General features: G+C 33.8%; 1 protein-coding gene and 1 long non-coding RNA gene across 3 annotated transcripts; one reads left to right on the top strand and one right to left on the bottom strand.

The window, feature by feature from the left end:
- Positions 1 to 16,125, top strand: LOC148612033 (sialin-like). 2 transcript variants are annotated; one of them, XM_088593133.1, is made up of 11 exons: positions 1 to 433; positions 652 to 904; positions 4,242 to 4,561; positions 4,952 to 5,185; positions 7,534 to 7,621; positions 7,801 to 7,896; positions 8,757 to 8,893; positions 9,549 to 9,698; positions 10,564 to 10,696; positions 11,793 to 12,034; positions 13,317 to 16,125. In XM_088593133.1, exons 2-11 carry the CDS (start codon positions 664 to 666, stop codon positions 13,509 to 13,511), a joined length of 1,836 nt encoding a protein of 611 aa, XP_088449259.1. In that variant the 5' UTR covers positions 1 to 433; positions 652 to 663; the 3' UTR covers positions 13,512 to 16,125. The 2 variants fall into 2 exon arrangements, with proteins under 2 accessions (XP_088449259.1, XP_088449258.1); XM_088593132.1 differs by having other exon boundaries at positions 2 to 433; positions 608 to 904.
- A 6,057-nt stretch (positions 16,126 to 22,182) lies between these two features.
- Positions 22,183 to 26,096, bottom strand: LOC148612032 (uncharacterized). Its single transcript, XR_015924298.1, has 3 exons — positions 26,019 to 26,096; positions 24,327 to 24,434; positions 22,183 to 23,421 (listed from the first exon to the last, which is right to left on the bottom strand). It is a non-coding gene; the product is annotated as an uncharacterized LOC148612032 (long non-coding RNA).
- Positions 26,097 to 27,194: the final 1,098 nt, after the last annotated feature.

Raw genomic sequence — 27,194 nt, 5'->3', positions numbered from 1 at the left:
AAATTGTGGTTTATACTTGGTAGTTATTGGGATTAGTGCGCAATTATAATTTAATTTGCACTAATGATAATTAGTCGTGCATATATCAATTAATTATGTCACCTTCATGACCGATGTGAGCCATTCCTGAGAAATATCGATTATTTGATTCTAAGGATGAAGGTTGCAATGTCCTTTCTCGACCTTGATTGAATATTGTCTATTGTAAAATTTCACTATACAGTGTCAGGCTACGTTTTGATATAGTTTCATCAGGAATATCGCGGTTGAAGGCGCGTTCGGTTAAAGGGAAATTATTGGATTCCTTCGATTTCTAATAGTGACGAAATATCAGCTTATATTTCACGGTTGGTCAGTGTGGGAGTATAAAAGACATTTATTTTACAGGAATTGTACCATTCTGTTATTGGTGTATAGATAAAATAAATACAAGGTAATCATGTTTAACTTTTTTTTATTTCCTTACTTCCTTCTCTTATCAATTATAGCTCATGAAATATTGTTTGTTGTGTTTAAAAAAAGAATTCGATTTTTTAAAAAGTTTTTTTTTTTCTCATTTTACTTAAATGCATATAGGTTGTGTATACTTCTGCTTATTTTCTTCCAGAAGTCACTGTTATTTAGAAAATGTTACACATATTCATACTGCAGTAAGACATTGAAATGACAGAAAAGACAACAAAAACGCCTGAACTAATCCACGGAGGAATTCCTTCTCCTAAAACAAGGTTGTTACGGAAACAGAGAACCCGCACTGATTCTGAAAGAAGCAGACAGAGTTTGGGAAGCGGTAGTTTACACCGACGTCTTTCCTACCGACGACAGTCTAGTCTTGGTCTACCTCATGTCGACTCCTTTAGTTCCATAGTACTTGGAGCGAAAGATGCACACAGCAAAAAAGGAGGTATTGATTCCCGTTTAATCTAATTAGCATATCCTCATTAATTCTCATTTGATACGATAGAGAAAGGTTTGGATACCCTCCCCCTTTTTTAGGACAAAAAAATCTTTTAAATGGGAATACTTTATTATTGAATCCTTTGGGCTGGTAATAGTCTTTTTCCCAAAGTACTCGAGCTGTCAATGCAATGAATATTTACATTCAGATTTCCTTCCATTATTTGCTAGTTGTAATAAAAAAATCATTTTTCATTTTTTTCTCTTATTCCGTGTGTGAATAATACACTCCATCGGTTATTATTGGAGGCAGATACAGAGGGGTGCTTGGCGATTGGAAAATTTCTCATTTGCATGTGTAAACTTGACAAAAAAATGGCAAGTGGTGTCCTAGCATCCCTCTGTTGTGCGAGGAACCCTGGCTGGCACCCTCCCCCCCTTTTCAAAGAGTAATCAAGGGAACCAAGGTTATAGCGGTAATCAAAAGAATGTAATCCAGGGACAAAGCCCAGACATGGAAAACAGTTATACACAACAAAGAACATAAAGTAACTGAAATCATACACACAAAGTAACAAAAGCAAATGAGCAACTCGGACTCCACTAAAATATTGGAGCATGGACCAGGTGCACCGGTAGGGTAAGCGTCCTCTGCTTTTCTAGAAACACCCGCTGAGTTGCTCATAAAAAGTCAAGTCCGGGGTAAACAAACGAGGAAAGGAAAACTATGACCTGTTGAATAAATCAGTTTTCATGGTGCAGATGGATACACCATAACGATCCACGAGTTCATGATGACGACCATAAAACTTCTGTAGTGATGACTTCAATCTTGTAGCAACATAACCCTGTTCCAGAAGCCTATTTGTTAGAGTTCTAGCGCGATACAAAAAGTCTGTGTAGTTTCGGCAAGCTCTGGCATAACGTATGAGTTGTGATATGAACACTCCATACGAAGGTGCTGAAGGGATGTTGCCACAGATGAAAGGAAAGTTGACAATTCTGAATGAAAAGTCATCAGGTTTATCGTACAGTTTGGTCAATAGTTTTCCTTTACCATTGATTTCTAAGTGTAGGTCAAGATATGAGGCTGACTTCACAGTGTCTTTAGTATCCTTTATCTCAAGTTCTTTTGGGTAGATGTGATGTATCAAATACCCGAAATTAGGATTGTTTAAAGATTATACGTCATCTATATAACGGAAACTGAGATTGAAGGATCTAGCCAAACGATAGTCTTTCTTTTTGATCAGATCAGCTATAAAGTCAGCCTCATAAGAGTAAAGGAATAGGTCAGAAAGTAAGTAAGCATAATTTGTTCCCATTGGAATGCCGACCGTTTGCTGAAAAACACGTCCACCACATTAGACAAATATGTTTCGATTAAAATTTCAAGCATTTTGTAAACATCTTCTCTGTATATTTGGAAGATGATTTGGAATTATTTCTTACAAAGTATGAGGAATCTCTACCAAGAACTATATATTTGTATCTAGGTGTACCATCTTTTTTGAAAAAACAACGATGTATAATGTTTTTAAGTCGGGATTTTAACTGAGTATGGGGAATAGAAGTATACAGTGTTGAAAAATCATAGGTTTTAATGCTATTATATTCAGATAATAGTCTTGAACTAATTGTCTCCAAAAAATCTTTCGAATTTTTCAGGATCCACATTGAATTAATACCACTACGGGAGTAACAAGTGTTGTGTTAGGACCCTCAAAAGCATCTGGATCAATCCCTGATTATCATATTAAGAAATGACAAATATTGGGACTGAAAGTTTAAGCCGTTTAAAGAGGCTGCAAAGAACAATCAGTTAATTATTAATAGGACATTTTAAATATATACTGGAGTCTACAAAAATGGTGGCAAAAATATAAAACTGATCGTGCCATCTGTTTTATTGGAGGGACTCGAGTAAGTAACATCAATTAATGATTCCAAATGGGCAATGATTGAATGCTTGTAAAAGGGCGAACATTTGATTCTGGTGGTGTCGGCTGGCGGTTTTTGCGGAAATAAATATTCTAGCCATGAAAAGTTGAAATAAAATACCTGGCCTACACCTACTAGGAAATAAATAAATTTTCTGATCTTAGTCTTGATACTTTATACAGTGAATAAAAAATCTTACTCCGATGTGGTTGAAATAGAAACTTTCGACCCCACAAAATTTACCAGTCCCTTCCTCCTCAGTTAATGGCCGTTTCCTAATATAGTGGGCATGAAGTGTAAATGTTTAATTTTCGTTTCAATTATTTTCATCGAAACAAGACAGGTTGAAATAATATTTATCAATATCAGATGTCATTCCTGTTTGTTATTAACCAAGGAAGGAGTGTTGATTATTGATAATATGCACGCATAATTGTGTTCTACACAGACGTCTTTTTTAAGGATTGTCTTTAGCGACGTACGTGATATTCAACAGGGGTATAATTAAATGTTATTTCATAAGAATACACATCGATTGCCTGACTACTATTACACTTCCGCGTCGTAGGCAGTTTACTACGGAAGCCGTTTAAAATCACTTGAAAAAAATGTTTTGTCGGAATTACGATAAATATATGTCGAAATGTCTACATCCTATGTCGAAATTACGTTTAAGTTATGCCGTAATTTCGATAAAGTAGTATCGTAATAACAATATGCATGTAACTTTGTCGAGATTACGACATTGTATGTCAAAATTATGATATAGCAATGTCGAAATTACGATGTTGCTATGAGGAAATGATATTAATGAAAAAAAAAAATTTTCAAGTGGTCCTAATTGTAAAGGGACCAGGGAGAGGGATGTTACATGCTTTTATTACCTCCTTTGCACAAAATTTTCTAACAAAAATGGGGAGTCAAACTATACGGAATCCCTCCCCTTTTGGATCAGACACTATAAATATAAATTTTGAAAAAAAAAATAGTAAAAAAAATTATGATTCGTTGAAAAATTGCCAAGATACAATTGTTACAATACATATTTTTCCTAACTTCTATGATATTTGCCTCGGAATTAATGAATATGTCAAATTTTAATCAGGTGTGGTCTCAGATATATATCAAATTATAAAATGAAAATAAAGAAAGGTTAGATCATAATTTGTCGAAAACAGGATTTTTTTCTGTTTCAAAATTTTCAATTCCATTTATAATCATTTTCCACATGCAATTTGTTTCGCCAACGTTGAAAAAGAATGTCCATGTCATTTATAAAAGGGGCATCATTAAAACAGCGTTGTAATGCACTTATTCCAAGCTGAGTCCTATCCTCCACAGAGTTCAGATCAACATATCACAAGGCCATATCGTACAATGTCCGTTTTTCAATATACTTTCAGTACCATGGTGGACGTCTAAACGCCTTATGCTGTCTGTAGTGTGTTTTATGGGATTTTTTGTTCTATATGCCCAGCGAGTGAACCTTAGCATCGCTATAGTATGCATGGTGACCGATCAACATAATTCGGGTGGAAATGTAAAAACGGACAACAACATCACGAGTTCAAATACAACTAACTATCTGCCCAATTTCACATTTCATGATAACAAATCATACATTCACGTTGCTGGCGAGAGAACAACAGACGGTGGTTTGCTGAGTACGACACAGCCATCGTCTACCAAACTATGCCCAGTGTCTTCCTCCAACCATCATATAGTAAGTATAACTTGGCAATGCTACTAAGCTCCAACTGTTGTCATTTGATCAAAGTTTTTTTGTTGGTCAGGTGTAAGGATGTTGGTAAAAAATCAAAAGAACAGAGATATATAGGAAAGCAAAACTAATACAACTGAGAAGACTATAGTGTTTAGTGCGAAACTATGCCTTTTAGCTTCTTATTTATAAAAAGGAATTCGAAAGAACCAGGACTCGAACAGCGGTTGCGTTATTTAGTCCTTATATTTAATATTACTTTATGTGGTATGCAGGTAATTTAATATGCATCTTAAAATGTTTCCATTAAGAACCATAAGTTTTTATTGAAATCTTTAGTTTATTTGCAATACATATTTCGTTATTGATTACCTACTTTTAATTCTTTTCTAGGAAGGTGAATTTTTCTGGAATAAGGAATTACAAGGTCTTATCCTAGGGGCATTTTTCTGGGGCTATACAGCTCTACAAATTCCAGGCGGATGGTTAGCTGAGAGATTCGGACCTCGGATTATTATCACACTTGGCATGGGTCTCGTTTCCATTTTGACGTTGCTAACTCCTATATGTGCACGTGTCAGCCCATATCTCCTCGTGATATGTCGAGTCTTTATTGGGGTCGGTGAGGTATGTCATGTCGCAGCAATCTTGACTTCTTTATATGAAAACAAAATTTAAATAATAAATGTCCAATGACATAGGACTTGGGTCAACTTTCCCGGTATTTTGTTCATTGTTAAGTTCTAACAAGTAAATGATATTATTATATAGATAGCAGTGTTTTATCGAATGTTCTCGGTGAAATAAATTTCGATAATTCACACTGTGAAATAAATTCGGTAATTTCACTCTCGCACCATAACTTCACAACATTGAAATCAATCCGCCGTTCACAAAATTTGAAATTTATGTTGAAAATAGCAACGAATAATCGAGGAACTCTATATAATAAATAGGATAATCAATTAGTTATCGTGAATAACCAAAATATGATCACTTGTGCCAAGCACGCAGTGAGATTCGACTCGTACGCGGAACAAGTTAGATGGCAGTGATTTACCGAATGATCCAAATGTAAAAAATTTCGACAATTCCCACTGTGAAATAAATTTGGTAATTTCACTCTCGGACTTTTTTCCGCAAAAACCTAACCTCGAGTCAAAACATTCAACTATGAACCAATGCAGAGTAGTTGGGCTACGGATACTACATGATTAATATTTCGTAATAAGCTACATGACATTTACTGTTCCAGTGTTTTATATTTTAGCAAAAAAGTAACTTTTCCATATAAAAACACATTACATACCCTGTTGTGCTAATAGAAAATGTGTTTTTCTTAAATCATTCTACGCAAAAAATTATACACTGTGGTGGTTGCAGTGGTGCTTCTATGGGAATTGCCAACCCAAAGTGTTCAGTTTAGACCAAAAATGTCGAAAATTCAATTCCTTTTGTTGCAAATTTGTGTATTTTTCATCTATATTAATTTTCACAAATTTGCATTTTTTGGGACCATTACTTAGTTGTTTTTTTTTTTTGCAAAGGCTCCAATGAAAAACTGTGGACACATATTACATGTGGTCAAAATCCTCGGGAAAATGGCCGAAGTCCTTTCATTTTCAAAACAGTTTTCATCGATTTTATATTACAAATGCATCCTTTCTCAAAGTTGAATGTTGGTTTTCAATTAACTGCAACAATTCATCTAAGAGCAGTGGCGGACCCAGAGTATATCTTAGCACCTCTCCTTTTTCCGAGGAACCCCGGCTGGCACCCATCTTTTACATCGTGACTGGTTCCGCCCCTGTAAGAGAACTAAATTACAAAGGAAGCAATGAAATTCATTGAAAAGGGGAGATAACACTTTAATTTTTTGTGTGAAAATTTGGTTGGCCTTGTTGTGGGACTTAAAAACCATTTTCTGAGCCATCTATTGTCGATTTAAAAAAAAAATTACATACTTACATTTTGTTTGTTGTACCACCCATATCATAGGTTTTACATGAACAGCTTCTTCGATGTTACATAGGTTATCGTATTCTAAAAGACGAAAATAAACCCGAGCAAATTTTTGTTTCTTGTACGGAAGCTGAAGCACAATTAAGGATGTTCAATGCTCTATTTAAGAATAACACAACTTTCAAAGGATTGTGAAATATCAAAGATCTGTCACGTTAGAACAATTATTATATAAGAAAAAAAATAGATGGATCTGCGTGCTCTTTTTTTTTTTTAAATTAGTATGCATACAAAAATTTGGGCGGGAATAGGTTTCTCAAGTTTTTTTTGTTTTTGTTTTTTGTTTTTTTTTTTAATTTTTGTCTTAGTAGGTTTTATCTATTAAAAACACTTAAGAAATAACAAGCATTTCATAAAAACTTTCCAAATATAAAATTTTCATATGTATTTAATGAAATTATGAGAAGAAAATTGGGGGTCACTGTGCAAAAAAATATATAATGCTATGGAATTGATAAAACTAGAGGAGTCCAGAAGTTGACAAAAATGGCTGAATAAGACCAGTGTAAACCTGATCAAATAAATAGTTCAGGTCTGTCAAATGGGGAAAACACATAGATTTTGTTTTTTACTGTTAAATATGTGTTTTATGACAGCAAATATATTATGAGGAAGTGATCGAAGGACGTTGGAATCAAATATACTTTATAGCTTGTAATTTTGCGTATTTTAGCGGCCTTTCTAAAATCGCCAAATTAAATTTCGAATTTTTTTACTCTGGACTTAATTGCTTATCTTATTCGTATACCTTCCTACTTAAAAATCGCCAAATTATATACCTGCCAAAATAACCCTCTTTTCAGTAAGACAGCACCGTCTACACCAAAAGTACACTCTATTAACGATTTCAAACATTTACACACTCTTTGATACCAATATAACTATACCTTAGCATGAAGAAACTGTGTTTCAGCCAAGAAAAAATAAATGTCTCATTCATGTTTTACTTGCAGGCAACAATGTATCCTGGAGCACAAGTGTTGTGGGCAAAATGGTCGCCTCCAGAAGAAAGAAGTAGACTTGTTGGTTTCTCATTTGGAGGTATGGCTGGGTTGGAAATCAAAGTTTGAATTTAGCGCGGGGGAATTGATTTTTTAATTTTTGTTAATGAACTGCTAGATGGCCTTCCTATTTATCATTTACTCTGCTAATAGGTTAGTATGTTACAACAAAAGGGGCGTAATTTTATGTATCCGAAGTATTTTCATTTTCAATTGCAGGTTGTCAATTAGGCAATGCTTTAGCTTTTCCTATTGGAAGTCTCTTGTGTGCCTATGGTTTTGACGGTGGTTGGCCGTCTATATTCTATACTCTAGGTAGGTATTGTTCATATTGAAGTAAATGCAATTATGTGAATTTGTTTGATTTTTGTCCATTTCCTCCATCTTTAAAGTTTTATTTTGTAACTTGAAAAACGACTAAAAATAAATAGATTTTTTTTTTATTAATATTAGCAATGTGTGAGCTAAAAGCTCGCTTTTGCTTTATTATGTATAGAAATTCGTCTACTACACTGCGATCCATTCAGAAATAGTAAAAATGCCAGCAAGCGAAAACGTTTAAAGACTATGTTATTTATTCGGAATTATTCTAGCATTTGATAAAAAAAAACCTACTTACGATTTAATTAGAAGAATCTTATTATAAAACCTTGCATTCTTCGCCGAACCCGAAACTGTTCTTCCGATACTTTAACAAATACTTGAAATGTCATTTGCTGTCTCCCATTAATTACTGATGAAATAACCCTAAACAAAAATGGCAAAATTTTGAATGGCATGAAGGGAACCTAATACTTTATGCCTTGGACTTCATACTTCGCTCTCACTTAATGCCACTGCCGTCCTCATATTAGCTGCTACATTAAGGCGGTACCTGACATCTTCTTCAAAATTATTTACGTAGCTTCTTTAAATTTCTTGAAATTTAAATCACTGGTTACTTTTATAAAAGAAGAATAAAATATAAATTAAAAGAAATTTTAACCACACGTTTTATGTTTTAAATTTAAGATAAGAATGTTACAAAACAAATGGAGTTGCATCCCTCGCTGTGTATCCTCCCCTTAAATTAATTCATTTTTGGGCCCATCAAACTACTTTCTATAGATTACTTGTATTGAAATGCACGTATTTGTTTGCTTTGAGTGAATCTGCTACATTTTGATCTTTTTTAGGCACTGTGTCTTGTATATGGTGTTGTGTTTGGTTTTTCTACGTCCGAGATAGTCCTGATATAATGCCTAGCATAACTGATGCAGAGAAAACATACATACTGAACTCGTTGGGCGATAAAGACGGACAATATAGTAAGGTAATTCTGTGTGCTCGTGGTTTTGATGTATAATCATAGCAATGTGTGCAACGAAAAATATGACGAAAGTAAAGATTTCATTAAAATGTGTATGTTAACAAGCGTTCAAAATTGTTGAGCTATTGAAAACGAAGCTGGTTTTTTGTTGTTTTTTGTTTTGTTTTGTTCTGTTTTGTTTTTTTGGTTTTTGTTTGTTTGTTTGTTTGGGGTTTTTTTTGGGGGGGTTGTTTTGTTTTGTTTTGTTTTGTTTTTTTGTTTGTTTTGGTTTTTTTTTTGTTTGTTGTTTGTTTTGTTTGTTTTTTGGGGGGTCACAGACATAATCATCATGTGTGGTTTAATGAAAATGAACTCGTTTAATTGAGTATTAAAAGTCAGACTAGTTGTGATAATTCATGGAGATAATGGTATATTTTTTATAGTCTATCACGTATCGATCATTGTATAGTCTATCACGTATCTATCATTGTATAGTCTATCACGTATCTATCATTTTTGTATAGTCTATCACGTATCTATCATTTTTGTATAGTCTATCACGTATCTATCATTGTATAGTCTATCACGTATCTATCATTGTATTGTTTGTTGTTTTTTTTCCATGAAGTTAAATGTACCATGATATCCTCGCTTTTATTATTGTGTTTGAATTTTATAGAAAGCTCCGAGGCCTTGGGGAAGCATTCTATCATCCGGGGCTGTTTGGGCTATACTGATTGCCAACGCATGTGGTAACTATGGTGCCTATATGCTATTGACTCAGATGCCGACTTATATGAAGGAGGTTTTGAAATTTGATATTAAATCTGTAAGTGTGTTTTTTTTCTCCTCTAACAATTATGTGTAGTATATTAGATTGGGAATGCTATGCTAGAATGTAAATATGTTTGATCCGATCTAATTTTAAAAAAAAATCATACAGCAGATAGAACGTAAAGTGGAGAGGAAGGAGAAAATGGCAGTTCCAGGTTTTCATTTTGAAGGAAGAAATAAATAAAGTACTTCCCCGTCTAAGAATCAGGCAAAATATGTATAAGGTGTGACACATGAAGGAAAGAAAACACAGAGATTTTATTGCATTAAACAAGTATTTGTACCCGATAACCTCCAGTACTAACCATCAAAGTGTTTGTAAATTTGCCTTTTTAAGATATTGAAAGGTCAGATTTAGTTGAAATGCACTATGGAAAAAATGGGGGCGATATCTATGTCAGAGATGCTTCAGAATAAATTTAAATAGCTTTTCTGTTGTTTTTTTTTTAGATGTATTGAATATATTTGAGGCAAAAAAGTCCAAATTTAGAAATATGATGTGCCGTCCATTGCCTGACTTAAACAGAATGATACTTAAAAGACAAGTGGCAAGAAAATTGCTAGGGTAGCATTCAAATTCCCAATTTTAGGGGATGTTCGCCGTGTTCACCCACCCCCTCCCATATAAACGCTCTTGGACAATGAAAACTTGTTTCGAGTTAGTACAGCTGAAAGTCCGGGATAACCCCCTTTTGGAAATTTTGTTGATTTCGCGCAAAATTTTGGGCAAATGAATTACTGTAACTCTCATTTTCAAAACTTTTGGATCTGTTCTGTGTTATTAGCCAATTAATGATTACTTATCTTAAATCAACATATTGCAAGAATTGCAAGAACGTCATATGTCTTTCTATTTTCAGAATGGTGTATTCTCAATGATACCATACCTTGCATTTTGGGTGTTTATCATAATGTCGGGAATCTTTGCAGATTACTTTATATCGAAAGAAATATTGTCAATAAGTGCTACTCGCAAACTGTGCTGTAGTATAGGTAATGAAAGATTACTTACCTTCAACCACCGGGCAGTGATTCTGCATGACTTTTACCGCCACTTTACATTTCCGAGTTTTCTACAGATTTCATGGAAAAAAAACAGATTTTCCTTTAATTTTCTCGGTGATTACAAGATTTCTCCACTCTCGATGTTAAATTTTAGATTTAGCTGAAGCTCGTGGGTTGAAATCTAGAATTTAACTATTTCGAGTGGAGAAGTCTTATAATCCCCTCGAGACATTTAAGGAGAATCTATATGTAACTTTGCCAAACTTAAACGTAATAACGCGAAACTTTCGCATAATAACGCGAAACTTTTGCGTGTTCAAAACTTTGCTTTTTTTTTTCTTTTTTTTTTTTGGTTTTGGTTTTGGTTTTTGTTTGTTTTTGTTTGTTTGTTTGTTCGTTACTCATTCTTCATTTCTCCTGTATTTTATGATTAATTTATTGTCTGATATATTTTTGTCGTCCTGATGCGTTAAATAAGGGAAATAACTCACCACTAAGTAGCGGTCCGATTTTTTGGTATTGACCGTCTTGATGCCAGATAAGCAGACCGGTTACTTTCAATACTTTTAAATTCTACATATCCAACAATAGAATGTTAGAACTTAGTATTGATATGCAATAAACCTGTGTATTTCATATCAGACAATGAGCTGTTTTGATTGGTTAAAATATAACCATGTGGTATACATAAAGTGCTTTAAAACGGCATTACAGCATGTTAATGTCCTGGGTTTTAATTGCTATACAGTAGTGACTGCATCCGATTCGTCTATGGGAAATAAACACAATAGTCCCTTTGATAGAGAATATTAAATATTGATGTCAAACAAACACAAACAAGCAAATTCACACAGAAGCCGCTAGCACTCTGTGTATATGTAAAACTACTTTTCACAACAAACCTAAGACTAATGCGGACTTCCTCCTGCACTTTTTATTATCAGATAATTTCGGTATATAAAAATGTATGTATAGTTTACATTATATAAATTCACAAACATATTGCTTCACAATTAAAGCAGTGCTACTGCTAACATTGACACATGTACGTCTACATTTATTTTTATTTTTTTTTTATTTTCAGGAATGTTTATTCCAGCCCTGTTCCTTGTAATTCTTGGATTTATGGACTGTTTCCAACAAACTTTAGCTGTGGTACTTTTGACATTATCTCTAGCATTCTGTGGTTTTCAGTTTAGCTCATTCTTTGTAAACCATGGAGATATAGGCCCTAAATATGCTGGGACTATATTTGGTATAACTAACATGGGTGCTAGTGTTCCTGGTATAATAGCTCCGTACGTTGTTGGGGCTATTACAAAACATGTGAGTTGTAATTCAGTCATGTCTGCTTTCGTTTAACTTTCAAAATTCATCATAGGCACTTCGATCCATATGTAGCAAGAGACGCTTCAAAACAATTTCCTCCACAGACCTATAAACCGCTAAATACGATTTTAATATATCACTTCGCTAGCTATACAGGATGTAAATAAATTCACAGGGCATGAGCACTACTCATTAAAAATTCGCGAAGCTGTTGTTGGTGTACTGTTCTAACCTGCATGCTGAAGGGTTAGGGTTAAGCATTGAGTGTAGCAGATGTGTAAAGTTTTGAAATATCGAATACCTTCTCTGCGCAGAAGATTGACTTCATAGGTTCCTTTTGTTAACTGAAGTATTACCCCGAAATCTACATGTAATTCAAAACCCGTTGCGCTTAAATATCTTCTTTATTTGAGGAAATCTTCATTTAAACGCTCCATTTGAAACATGATATGTCCATTTATCTATGTACATAGAATTTCAAGATCTAACCCCGGCATTCCCCTCAGTTTTCATTAAAAGCAACGTCAAAGCTACTAATATGCATGAGCCAGTCTAGGCTTGTTCACCATATCTACTGCTAAAACATTTATCCGGCATTTAAGCTGCTTTACAATTAAGGGTGTCGTAAAACCAAAAGCTATATCCCCCCACTGCATAATATCGTCTCCTGTTACCTTTTCAGTTATGAACAACGTCAAAAACAGGAAACAGGTAACAAATTCAAAGGTGCCCTCACCGACGCTGCGTTCAAAAGATTACAGAAAAAAATAAACTATTTGGGAAAATTTTCGCATGATTTATTTTAAAAACGTGGTTGCAGTATAAAAACAAGACATGAACATTGCCGAAAATATAAATGTATTTATTTCTACTCGCTTCGAAACAGACATTAGTTCGTGAAACCTGTCGATCTGATTGTTCCTAAAGCTCGTCAAATGAATTTGATATTTTTTGGCAATACACATGTATTGTAAATATGGCACGCGAAATTAACCAAAACCCCGTTATGGGATAACCTGTTATCTATGGGTTAACAGACTGTAACTCTCAATATCACTTGTGATCGATAATTAAATTCCGCTGTCTATGGGTTAGCAAACCGCTAACCCATAGATAACGCTCGCTAACCCATAGAAAGCGGAATTTAATCATCATGCGTAACAGTGTTATCCTATAGATAACAAGGTTTTGGTTAATTTCGCGTGCCATGTGTATATGTATTGTGTCCTTGGGTCAAATCGACATGTTTCTTTAATTGGAGTTCTCCTTTTTTCTTCAGAAAACACAAGAGGAGTGGCGAATAGCTTTTTATATAGCCGCCGGTGTTTATTGTATCGGTGCTATAGCGTATATTATCTTAGCTAAAGGAGAAGTCCAGTCGTGGGCAGAATACCACGATCAGAGTAAAGACCAAGAATTAGAGAATATTAAAGAGGAAGACCCTGAGGCTCAGTCTAACAATGTGGTATTGTGATTGATGTAGTATTTATGAGATAACTGTACCAATGTCTGGCGTATTTCAAAATGATGCTCTTACACTATGACGAATTTAGCAAACTAACTGGTAAAAGGAAACTCGTCTGTCAGATTTGACAGGCGCAAAGAACGAATACGCAGCGCAAAGTAAATTTATAAGAAATAAGAATGGACTTATTAGGGTGGTGGCTATAAAGGCTCAATATGGCCCCAAAATTAAATTACTTTCTACTGTCCTGAAAATTTGTGCATTTGAACTCTTGTTGTTACATCTTTGCTTGAAATTTATAACACTAAATTTTGGAGACGGCATCATGAATTTTGGAACTTAATATATATTCTCTTGAAAAATTCATAAAAAATGCTGTTATTTAGTCTTTTATAGTTAAAATTATTATACATAAATATGAAAGTAAGTTGTTTGTTGCAAAATCTGGAGGTTACTATTTTTTTCCCTAAAAACAATGTAAATTAAGAGATTTTCGAAGAAATTTCATCAACTCCGACAATGTACCCTTTATTAGGACGTTATAACTACGTCAAAGTAACTTGTTACAAAAACACAAATCAGATATTTTACAGAAATGTTGGGACCAATTGTGGCTGTTATATCGCCCTATAAGTGTCAATTACTTCCGCTGTTGCCATCGATCTGAATGCTCGACGAACGGGACAAATGTTCAGCAAATTTATAAAAGAAAATGAATTTAACCCCCGCAATACAATGGGGTCCAACCTCTGGAATCCACTTTTTGAAAAAAAATTAATTGTACATCCCGTGCAAAAGTTTGGCAAAACTAGGCAACTAATGGCCTGGAACCACTCTCTCACTAGATCCGCCTTAATATTTTGAGAATGGAAGGTTCAGTTCTATAGTATATAGACGAGTTAAGAAGTATATCACGCAAGCTGCGTTTTATCATGGTTTTACCACGGGTTGGCCTTTTATGTCGCATTGTTTTAAATAATGACATAAATGGCAAGCCCGTGGTAAAACAATGATAAATGGCTAACCCGTGGTAAAACAATGATAAATGGCCAGCCCGTGGTAAAACAATGATAAACTTGAGTTATATCTTATAAGACTAGTTTCCTCGTATTTGTTTTAATAGACGCAGCCTGTGTTTTTCACGAAATGTTGGTCATGTGTTTTTTCACTTTTTTACCATGGTTGTGGTCTAAAGAGCTTTGAAGCACGTCATGTTAGAATGCATGTTTTTATCTAAGTAATTCGAATGCATGTGTGTAACAGTGTAACTAGTTACTTAAGAAGTGAATAACTTTAAATTGTTAGAAGTGTGCAAAAGAATTCCATGATCTACCCGGTTTCAACATAGATTTTCCTCAAGTTTCAGACTTTAACATAGCTGATTGGTTCGAATAGTAGTTGGGGAACTATTTGAGGAAACCCTCAATTTGAGATATGTTGTTCAACAGGGCCCAGGAGTCAGGAGGTATACTCCTGCAGTTTATCTGCGGCACCAAGTCAGAAAATAGCTTGCCATTGCTAGAGTATGTGGTGCTGATTGTAACAGTACAATCTAGGTGGGGATTTAGCTTTAGTCGTAACAGTGCCCAACATGTGCAGCACTGATTGGTTAAATGGATGAAAGTAGCGATGTATTAAGTGTGTTTAATTAATGTAACTTTTGTTTTTAATGTGAGGAACAAGTGATTTCAGTTTTGCGATTGAATCAGAGATTGTTTACGTAATGGAAAAAAAAATATACGAAGTGGATCAATAGTAGGCAATCGGTGCTAGCTAGAAGAACAGCACAAGTGAATGGTGGGAGTATGTAGCATTAGTGGCAATAGTAAATGAGCAAATGTAACAGTACATATGTTAAGTGGTGAGTGCAGCAGTGAAAGTAAAGTGGTGACTGTAGAAGTAAATGTATCGTAGTCAGTAAGCAAATGTAGCAGTGAATATGTAAAGTGGTGAGTATAGCAGTAAATGTGAAGTAAATAAAATATAAAGTGGTGAGTGTAACAGTAAAATTAAGGTGGTTGATGTTGCAGTAACTACATATTGGTGGAATAAATGTAAAGTGGTTATTGTAACGGTAAGAATTAAGTGATAATGGAATGCGGCGGTAAAAGTGGTGCAAACGTGGTGGTAAAAGTGGTGCGAACGTGGTGGTAAAAATGGAGTGATTGTATCGTAAGCGATACAAATTGTGGTGAATGTAGCGGTAAAAGTGAAATGGAGCACACGCTGTAGACTTTGAATATTGTAAATTGACGAACGTAGAAGTACATGTAATGTGATTAGTACAACAGTAACTCTAAAGTGGTTAGTGTGAGAATGTTGCAGTGAAATTTATTTTGAAAACGGGTGATTGTATCAGAAACGGGTAGCACTAACTGGATGTAATAATGGAGTGTGACTGTAGTACATGTAGTATGTAAGGGACCCTGTTCTCCTGTCATATTGTGTATATTTGTTAATGCATAATATTTATTTTGTTACAGCTTGTTAAAACGGGCTTTTTTCCAAAGCATTGGTGCTTGTTTTATTGTAGACGATCCTGTTTTCCTTCATAAATGCTTGTAAACCCCTTATTTTTATAAATGACCAGATATTTTTACCAAATAAATGAGTACTGTGACGAGTGGGTAGTATATTGGAATCAGCTTGTCCGTCTAAACATCGTTGCAATTATCTCGACTGCCAATAGATGGCTTGATTTCAAATTTGGCTATATAGATTGGACCTATGCTGTAAGAGATTTTTGGTTGATGTCCGATATCAGCTTCTTGTATAAATGGTTGTATACCCAACACGACAACGCGTGTGACTTCATTTTGTTCTTTAGAAAGCAAAATTACCAGCACTGTGTAAATAATGAAAAGCTTCGCTGATCGCAGCGTGATACGACCACAGTCAGTTGAAATCTGTTCACTTGGGACAAGTGTGGACACAATATTTGCTTTTGACATACTTAAACACCTTGAACTTACAGATCGTAATGGACACAACAACTGGTTTGGAGACAATATTACGCAATATTTTGAAATTCTATTTAAGTAAAAAGTACTGATTCCATGGTGCTTTCATGAATCACTTTTGAGTCCCATAATTTCCAGAATGATTAATGATAGGGTAAATTTGCTACCATACTTCTTAATGTCATTGTAAAGAGGAACATTCCCATTTAAAGAAAAAAAAATCATTTATATCAGATATAAAATTTTAAGGATATGGTATTTTTTTTAAAGTTATTAGCCCTTTGACCCCTTGTTATTTTAAAAGAGGGAATTTAAATATTCCAATACTGATTGAAAAAACTGGGTACTAGAGATTTCCACAAGGAATCAAATGAAAAAAAAATCAAAATATAACCAGAAATTAAAAAAATAATAATAATTTTTAGAGTGTCGTTTTTTAATCGACAACATTGTGTAAAAACAATTTGCAATATTGAACACGACATTGTATGCATCCTTGCGAGCGCATAATTAACACCGTGATTACATTTTATATAATGCAACAAATATGTAAATACAAGAATACCAATGATATAAGTGTTGCAAATTTCGGTATGCTGTACACGTGTTCCAAGGGATAACGTCTCTTGGTATAAACCTGTAATATATATAGGAAGTTCAGGATTCAAAAAAATGATTCATAAGCAAGGAACTCTTGAATTCAAAACCAAAAGAATTGCTAAATGCCATTTTGGGAATCCAAATTAAACTCGTGCGCGCGCAAAAAAAAAATAACAAAAACTAAATATTGCAAGTAGTTTGGATAGTATTGCAAAGTATAATTCTTTTTGAGTTACAGGTTGTAAACACTAAGTAGGTATACTGTCTTTTACATGAGATGACAGAAAAAGGCTAAGTGCAGTATGCTAAAAATGGAGGAAAAAATAGTCAAATTTCTCCGTAATAGCCAAATGGACAAAAATCAATATTTTGCAATATTGGAAAATCATTCTTTTAATATCAGAAAATATTATAGTATTATTGCGTAAGGTTTGTCATATTGGCTTAGTTATTGGACCGAAGCTAGCGATATTGGACTGAGGCGTAGCTTAAGTCCAATATTTCTGGCCGATAACTCGGCCAATACTGAAAGTTTATGATTACACAAATGAAAAAAGAAAAACATTTTTACAAGCAACATGGAATCTTACGCAATCATACCATTATTGACTAACTAGTCCAATAAGCTATGTCAATATGGATTTTAACCAGTCCAATTTGACGTATTGGACAGCTAAATCCCGTACCTAAACTCTGAGCAAACGCACGATAAACGAACGCTCCTTTCTTTAGGCCAGGTGGGCTAAAAAGTACATCAAGTGGCAATACCAAGGTAAAATCCGAAAAGTTCAAGTGGAAACCACGGTAAGTTGGGACAGACACTTCCATAGTATTATTAAGGTTTCCATATTGGCTTAGTTATTGGTTCGAGGCTAGCCGAAAAATAATAAGTCAGCAAATATGGAAAACCTTACGCAATTAGGGACTGTGCAATGCCAATTATACCTTAGCGAACAGTTGAAATCACTATCCAGAGAAATTGAAAGAGTAATCAAGGGAACCAAGGTTATAGCGGCAATCAAAAGAATGTAATCCAGGGACAAAGACCAGACATGGAAAACATACACAACAAAGAACATAAAGTAACTAAAATCATACATACAAAATAACAAAAGCAAATGAGCAACTCGGACTCCACTAAAAACTGGGAGAATAGACCAGGTGCACCGGTAGGGTAAGCGTCCTCTGCTTTTCTAGAAACACCCGCCGAGTTGCTCATAAAAAGTCAAATCCGGGGTAGGCAAAAGAGGAAAGGAAAACTATTAAATAGTAATATTGACATTGACTCTGGATATGACGCGTTTGTATCTACTATAAATGACGCTACTGACTTAACCATTCCGAAAAATGGTTTTAATCTTAAGACCAAACCATCTTGGGCAAACGGCGTGAAAGAAGCACACAAGAAAGAACGTATGATGCGTTGGATATGGATTTCCGAGGTCCGACCTCGCGGTACGCGATTTGATAATTATAAGAACTATAAAACTGCAAAATATGACTTTAGAAATAAACAATTATCTGCATGCGAGTATTTCGATCAAAAGTGCTATGATGACTTGAAAACGTTTGCAGAATATGACATCCGTATGTTCTGGAAGTCTTTAAAATGGTAAATTTACGAAAGAGGTCAAATATATATTCAAAGAACGTCTATAACGATAAATTATGCAATACCCCAGAATCCGTCTCAAATGCTTTTGCGTCATATTATGAAAACGTATATAGTGGACATAGTGGTGAAATATTTGACAATAACTTTAGAAATTAGAAATTAGAAATAGTGAAATTGAAACTAAATACTTTGATATTTTAAAACATCTTGTGGCAAATTTGAAGTCTTACCTGGTGGTGTAATAACAGAGGAAGAAGTCCGTGAAGTGATATCAAATTTAAAGCTCAAAAAAGCCCCAGGGCATGACAAAATCCAAAACGAATATTTAAAATTCGGCGAGACCCGACCGGGTAGTCAAGGGCGTTAAAAACTCCCTTAGTTAGTTAGAAATGGTCCATTTCTTACGTATATTGCTGAATCGCATTGTTCTCGGTGGTCGAACAATACTTTTTTGTATTTTTGGCTACTTTTTATACCTCGTTGAAGCAAAAATCATTTTTTAGCTCACCTGTCCCAAGACCATGTGAATTATTGCCATCACTTGGTGTCCGTCGCCGCCCGTCGTCGTTAACAATTATACAAAACTCTTCTCCTCTGAAACTACTTAACCAATTAGAACCAAACTTGATATGAATGTTTCTTGTGGTATCCTCCATAGAACTGAAATGGGTTTTTTTTTCGTGGAAAAACATGGCCGCCGTTACTAATAATAGTACTTAGGGGTCAGACAATAGTTTTTTGCATATATCTCCAAAACCGTTAGGTTTTGCCGAATTCTTTTTATTGCTGAAATGATCCTTATTATAAGGTTTACTAAAGTCTCCAGGGAGAAAATAGTTGTCAGACGTTTCCTTGTTAGAGTTATTGCACTTGAAAGGTGAAAAAAGATTAATTTTTTTTTACAGAATTTGGCCAATATCTTGAAAACTATGGTAGATAGAATAAAACTTTAAATTGTTGAAATGGTCCTTATGACACGACCTACAAATGTTTTTGGGGATCAAACTTGTTGGGTGACTCCTTGTTAATTTTTTTGCCCTTGAAAGCCAAAAAAGGTATGTTTTTAGCAGTTTTCAGCCAATATTTTGAAAACTATAATACATAGAATGAAACTTTCAATTGATAAAAGGATCCTTCTGATAAGTCCTACCAAAGTGTTCATTGAGTCAAAATTGTTGGACAGCTCCTTAAAGTTAGACTTGTTGTCCTTGAAAAAAAAAATAAAAAAATAAGTAGGTGGGCTATTTAGGGTCATTGAAGCATCTTGTTTACGTTTTTTATACTTCTAACTTCTTTTTTTCTGCAAAACGAAGTAAATTCACATATGTATGTATCAATATGCTGCCAAATGTCGCAGCTTTACAATGGTACCAAGAAAGTTGCGGTAACACTTGGGTTTTGTATCAAAATGAATACAATGGAACTCTGTCTCATTGAAATCGCTGAAATTGACATAGTTTTTAATGTCAAAACCCCTAGAGTATTTATTCTTCAGTAAAAAATGGCTAACTAGTATTTGTTATTTATGTTCGGCATATTCACAACTGATACTTCTTGGATTCTGTTGGTGACTTGTGGCGATTTTCGTAGTCAGAATTTATAAAACCAAAACAAAAAAAATAATAAAAAAAATAAAAACCGCAAAAATGGGAATTTCAATATTCCCTTAAAAAGTCGCATAACTTCGATTCTACAAGATATTACTCGACTAAAAGTCTCAAATTTTGAATCATTCGATAGAAATTAAATTTCCTGAATTAATAAACCACCATTAACTGATTTTCAAGAAAGATTTTTTTAAATGTTTTAAAATTTTACACCATCCCGAAAAAACTGGTATCAGTATCAAGCATAATTCTCATTCACAGCATACTGACACTGTGAAACTCATATTTTATGCTTCATAAAATAAAAGATAATTATTTGCCCAAAATATCTGAACAATTCAGGCGTGTGATTTTTTTCATAGGATTACAATTACTATAAGATCGTAAGAAGTAGAATTTTCAGAATTTAAGAATGTCTTCTATATCACCCGTTATTATCTTTTTTTCAGAATACCGTAGTTTGAACAAGCTTTTATGTGATACAGTACATTTGTAGTGTCTAAGCTTTCAAATCGGCCAGGTAATTAATATTTGAACTTTTCCAAGTAAGTTGGTGCAAAAATTACCACCCCTACCCATGAAAAAAAAAACCTCAACATGAACCAAAATGTTAATTTTTAACATATAAACGGCATGCACTGGGCATGTTGCGGGCGATTGCTTTCATTATCGATGCATCCAACATATTTGTTAATCTCAAAAGCGTAGGCGACAATAATGTGGTTTTTTTTCATAAAAAGGGAAAATTCTTAAAGAAATTCAAACGCCTGAATTGATCAGATATGTTGAATAAATCATAATCTTAATTAAGAATGCCTAAAATATGAGTTTCACAGTGTCGGTATAATGTGAATGAAAATTATGTTTGATACGAGACCAGTTTTCTAGGGGTAGGAGTAATATTTTTTATTTTTTTTGAAAATTCTTTCTTGAAAATTAGTTATGGTGGTTTATTAATGTAGAAAATAAATTTAGTCACGCAATAATTGTAAGGTCGATTTTAAGCAAATTTTCGCGGGAGCCGAAATTCCCATGTTTTTGGAATTTAAAAAAGATATTCTGACTACGAAAATCGCCACAAGTCATCAACAGTGTCCCAGGTGTAACAATTGTGATAATATTGAACGTAAATAACAAATAAGCTATTTTTACTATAGAATACACACTGTAGGGTGACTGGATAGACTACCCAAGTATATATCGTTCAGCATTTTTCTAATCGGCGTTGTGACGTCTATTTTGCCTTTTACGGAAATATTTGAAGTTTACACCGGATCGAAAAGTTCCGGGTCACACATCATCATGAAATTTTTGTCATCACGTAAAGAAGAAATCACTGCACGTAAAGAAAAAAAAATGCACATAAAGTATTTAGAGATCGACATAACGTAAAGATGAAACGACCTCACGTTATAAGAAAACCACAGCACGTAAAGATGAATGCACATAACGTAAATATATGTTGACATAACGTAATCATAAAACGACAGAACGTAAAGTCAAAACGACATAATGTAAAGATGTTCCTACATAGCGTAAATACAAAATGACCACATGTAATTATAAAACCACAGCAAGCAATATAAAATTGACAACACGTAAACAAATGTGTATCTCATCAGACAGTTTAGGCTCGATAATTCCGTAGTGTTACCTTCTGTAATATATGGTTGTGAAACATGGACTAACATTAAATCTTCAGAAATAAGTATTCTGAACCGTTTCCAATATTTCATAACGCAGCAAATTCTGGATTTGAAACCGGGGACACAATGTGACATTTATGAGAGTCTATTAGGACTATGTCACATGATTTATCATAAGAATAAATCTGTTTGTATCAGTGCACCATCCTAAACATATTTTAGTGAACCATTTCATTAAATAGAACAACAAAGTAAGATCATATTTTTTATAAATTAACTTAAAAAAATATAACACAATGTGTATATATTTAAGTTCACAATTCAATATTCAGATGGTATACAATACATTCCTTTGACATGCTTTAAATTGTTCCTCTTCTTCTTTTACATACAACCATGTTGTACAAATTTTGAACATGAAAACACCAGATTTTTTTTATCTTAAGTACTTACACTTTAGCAATCTATACATTCCAGCATATATTAAATAGAACCTCTATTTAGTTACATATTAAAAGTGTGAACCGAAAATAAAATATTCACACACATACGATATCAAACAATGATTAAAATAAATAAATCAACACTGGCATTATTTCTTTGTAAATGGAAGGTTTTATAAATTAACACCAATGAGCAAGGTCGAAAAACATAAAACAGAATAAGTGATTTAAACCATTTGGAACTATCATAAACAAAGTAGGATCAGCCTTTGTAAGTTTGATCAACAAAATTATAATAGTTACCTAATAATAATCTGCTTTACAAAATTCTTCTCTTAGTAGGTCGAGATTAAACATTTATTAATGTATAAAATGTATACATATAAGTATTTACTGCAGATATCCTACTCCAAGGGGCATAACTAGTATGGCACTATAAGGAAACTAAAAAAAAATCCACCTTTCTATATTGTACTGAAGTAAAATACAACTTACATGTACTTTTCCCATCATCACCTTTGGATTTCTTTTAAATATATAAACATTAAAATAGATGTGGGATTTTGTTTCAGAATGACATATATGTACACTGTATAACTTATCACAGGTGCCCTACTAGAATGTAACATTACATGTACCATATTATCTACATATTCCATTGGTGAGTTAAAATAATTTCACATTGTCACAGTATTTCAATTCATATGTATTGACAGACCAAATGATTAAGCTTTTCTTTTAAAATAAAGGACCTGAAGAAAATAAAACTTAACAATGTCATTACATGAAGTAGGTAAACCTCTGTTCAAAAATGAATAAGTTATCATAAATGCATTGCTAGTACGAATTTAACATGAATAACTCTTCACTATCAGTACAAGGTCTTCTATGTGAGGCAGTGCTACTTCAGTTTGGCAACTAATGAACAGTTTGAAGGTTTTTCTGATAACTGACTGGTACAGAAGAGAGACATGCTTATTCCACACATGGCAGCCAAAAGTGCAGATCTTGACACTAGTCTAACTGGTTTTCCAGCTCCATCTTTGCCCTATAAAAGATAGTACAAAATATAGATCTGTTCAGCTGTACAAAAAAGATGGAATGTATACCAGAATATTTATATCTAATGTCATAAATTTAAGGTAGATGTGTATGTACATATATGCACATAAATGTATAATAAGCCTACAATTTTCAACATTAATACTGTACTACATGTACATGCACTGTAGATTGTACACAGTTTGCTTTAGCTTTTAAACCAACAAAAAAAACATACTGTCTGTTTCCTGCTACCCTACAAACCCTTAACATATGATGACTGTTTTGTTTTATGATACTATAAATTATCAATGATTTACAGACTTTAAACACCAATGGTTAATGTTGTCATCTTATAGTTGTATATCATTTTACATTGTGCACAAAATCTATAACGACTGTATGTAAAGTTTACAGTATACATGTACAGTTTTCAATGTTACAGAATCACTGATGTCCACATTATTCTACATTAATGATAGACAGGGTAGGAAACTCACTCAAAATCTAGCCAGTCCTATATACAATTTTTTTCAATATATTTACTACATGTATATGGCTATATAGATTTTTGTTAAAATTTGCCAGCCTTGCCAAAAAATAGCCAGTCTCTGGTTGGCGGACAGGCCACTATTTCTAGCTCTGTGATTGATTATAAATACAAACATTTTAAATTATATACAGTGGTCAAATTCAAGGGGAAATACTTGCTAAATGCAAGACGAAATTATTTCCACTTGCTAGAATTTGCTAGTGGACTTCTAGATGTCATATAGGTAAAGTCCAGAAATAACCCAAAAAACCTTAAATTTAGCGAGTGTAAATTTTTAGTACTTGCTAAATTTAGCTGGTGGATTAAATTCTGAAATTCAATCCCTAGTATATTCTACATAGAAGATACTTCATACTTACTGTCAGTTTGTACAATGACAATCCTGACTTGGAAGAGAAGAAAGACTGTGTATAATTTCTGTTAAGACGTAGGACGGTACTCATTTTCTTGTGTTGCTTATGATGGATCTATGAAAAAATAGTATTTATTTCATTCAAACATAAAGTATATACAAGACAAATGTAAACTAAAACACGTCAGAGATGTGACCATGTCAGTGGTATTTTAAGTAGCAGGAAAAAAGAAAAAATGCCAAGTAAACTAACAAAAATTTTGCAATAGTTCACATTTTTTAAATAGAGTAGCCATCACAAGATGAGTAAGTACTATATATGAATCACAACAAAAATGGACAATTTACATTGGAGTACAAATTGGCATAGTGTAGCGGAAATGGCCAAAATTATTGAGTTATTGTTCTTTACTTCTACTGATATCTAACCAAATTTATTAGCGCTACCAAATAGACAGAACTGCTTTGAGACATGTATAACTACAATTCCAGCAATTTTTTCAAGAAGAAATTTTTCCTTTCTGCACCCGAGGTGATTTTTTAGCACAAATGGCCAAGTAGTTCCTATTGATTTCTACGTAATTTTTCGCTATTTTTAAATTTTACAGCGGTCATGTTTGGAAAAATGCTGTTGACTCCAATGAACATGAACTTCAGATAAAAAATTATCATAATCAATTGAAAGTTTACCCTAGTTTACTTTGATACCGTACAGATGAAATTTGGATAGAAAGTTACCATAATAGGACATCTATTGAAAAGTTGACGAAATGCATCCCACCAAGTTGTCTTCGCAATACTTTTGAAAGAAATAATTTTAGAGGGCAATAACAAAGAGTTGTCTGACAATTTTGACTCAATGAAGACTATGGTAGGACTTATCATAAGGATCATTTCATCATTTAAAAGTTTCTTTTTACTCTATATTGCATTATAGTTTTCAAGATATTGGCTGAAAACTGCTAAAAACATTATTTTTCACCTTTCAAGGGCAAGAACTCTAACAAGGAGTCATTCGTCAACTTTGATTCCTTGCAGACTTTTGCAGGCCTTATGATATCATTACTGCAATTGAAAGAATTTATATAAACCTCATGGTTTAGGAGATAATGTGAAAAACATGTCTGACCCCTTTGTTCTATTTGTAGTAACAGCGGCCATAATTTTCGACCAATCAAACATTCTGGTATCAGTTCTATGCTAAATACCCTGAGGAACATTCATAACAAATCTGGTTCCAATTGGTCAAGTAATGTCAGACGAGAAGATTTTTAAAAGAGAAAACATTAAAAAGAGCAAAAACCCATTGAAAAAAGACCTAACTCCAACATGGCTTATCATATTATCATGAAAATTTCACCACAGATAGAGCTCATCGTGCTAAACACTTCAACCTATGTCAGAATTGACTAAACATAACGGTTTTTGAGATGTCTGCGAAAAAAACTAATGTCAGACCACTGTGTTTTAGTAAACAATTAACTATCGACTACCGTTTAACTCCGATACCAGTAATTTTATCGTTATGTTTAATGCTGCAAGTTCAATGAACATTCACACGTTTACGTAAACGTACATGTAGGTTATTCAATGACCATTCCTACTGTAATTCACTAACTCAGATCAAATTCAGTTTTCCATCGGTTAATGTATCAATAAATGTAAACGTAAAATATAGAATGAGTAAATCAACGCATACCTTATTTCTTCAATCTTTATGTTCTTCTGATGGTAAAAGATTGACCTTCCATATCGTCTTTACATGCCGAATAAACGTGACCTTCAAAACTGTTTATGATAAAAAATCAAATTTTCTATAGCGAGCTTAGGCACTAGAGTTTTAATTTGGGTACCAGTAAATTGGTTAAAACCTGGCATGTATTTTCGGGTTTGTCCCGTGAAGATTTTACGTAATTTAACCAACGTGATTACATGTTCAACAGAACATTAAAGAATATTTCATTATTTCATTTTACAAATACAGGGCCCATACAGGAGCATATAAATCAACTACTGTGATTGAAAGAGTAATCAAGGGAACCAAGGTTATAGCGGTAATCAAAAGAATGTAATCCAGGGACAAAGACCAGACATGGAAAACAGACATACATAACAAAGAACATAAAATAACTAAAATCATACATACAAAGTAACAAAAGGAAATGAGCAATCCGGACTCCACTAAAAACTGGGAGCATTGACCAGGTGCACCGGTAGGATAAGCGTCCTCTGCTTTCCTAGAAACACCCGCCGAGTTGCTCATAAAAAGTCAAGTCCGGGGTAGACAAACGACGAAAGGAAAACTATGACCCGTTGAATAAATCAGTTTTCATGGTGCTGATGGATACACTATAACGATCCACGAGTTCATGATGACGACCATAAAACTTCTGTAGTGATGACTTCAATCTTGTAGCAACATAACCCTGTTCCAGAAGCCTATTTGTTAGAGTTCTAGCGCGATACAAAAAGTCTGCGTAGTTTCGGCAAGCTCTGGCATAACATATGAGTTGTGATATGAACACTCCATACGCAGGTGCTGAAGGGATGTTGCCACAGATGAAAGGAAAGTTGACAATTCTGAATGAAAAGTCATCACGTTTGTCGTAAAGTTTGGTCAATAGTTTTCCTTTACCATCGATTTCTAAGTGTAGGTCAAGATATGAGGCTGACTTCACAGTGATAAAAAATAACATTTTTGGAATAAACGACATTTATCGTCTTTTACATATAATATATTGGATGGTCCAGCGAGTGTATAACTATTGACCTGCAATTAATTAGTTCTATGGTAAAACGGTGACACTAAACGGCATGAAACGTATATAGCATTCAGAAACTTAACTTCTAGTCTAATATTATAAAAACTAAATGC

This window comes from Perna viridis, chromosome 7 (assembly GCF_037379345.1).
Source record: "Perna viridis isolate PV_CMFRI_1.1 ecotype Kerala chromosome 7, ASM3737934v1, whole genome shotgun sequence".
Taxonomy (NCBI): Eukaryota; Metazoa; Mollusca; class Bivalvia; order Mytilida; family Mytilidae; genus Perna; species Perna viridis.
Note: the sequence above shows the minus strand (reverse complement) of the source record. Positions and strands in the feature narration are given on the sequence as shown.

Excerpts from the sequence above, each read along its gene's own strand:
- LOC148612033 (XM_088593133.1), top strand. The coding sequence starts at position 664 with ATGACAGAAAAGACAACAAAAACGCCTGAACTAATCCACGGAGGAATT. Across the intron at positions 7,897-8,756 it reads GTCTATATTCTATACTCTAG|GCACTGTGTCTTGTATATGG; the intron begins GTAGGTATTGTT and ends GATCTTTTTTAG. Across the intron at positions 10,697-11,792 it reads CAAACTGTGCTGTAGTATAG|GAATGTTTATTCCAGCCCTG; the intron begins GTAATGAAAGAT and ends TTTTATTTTCAG.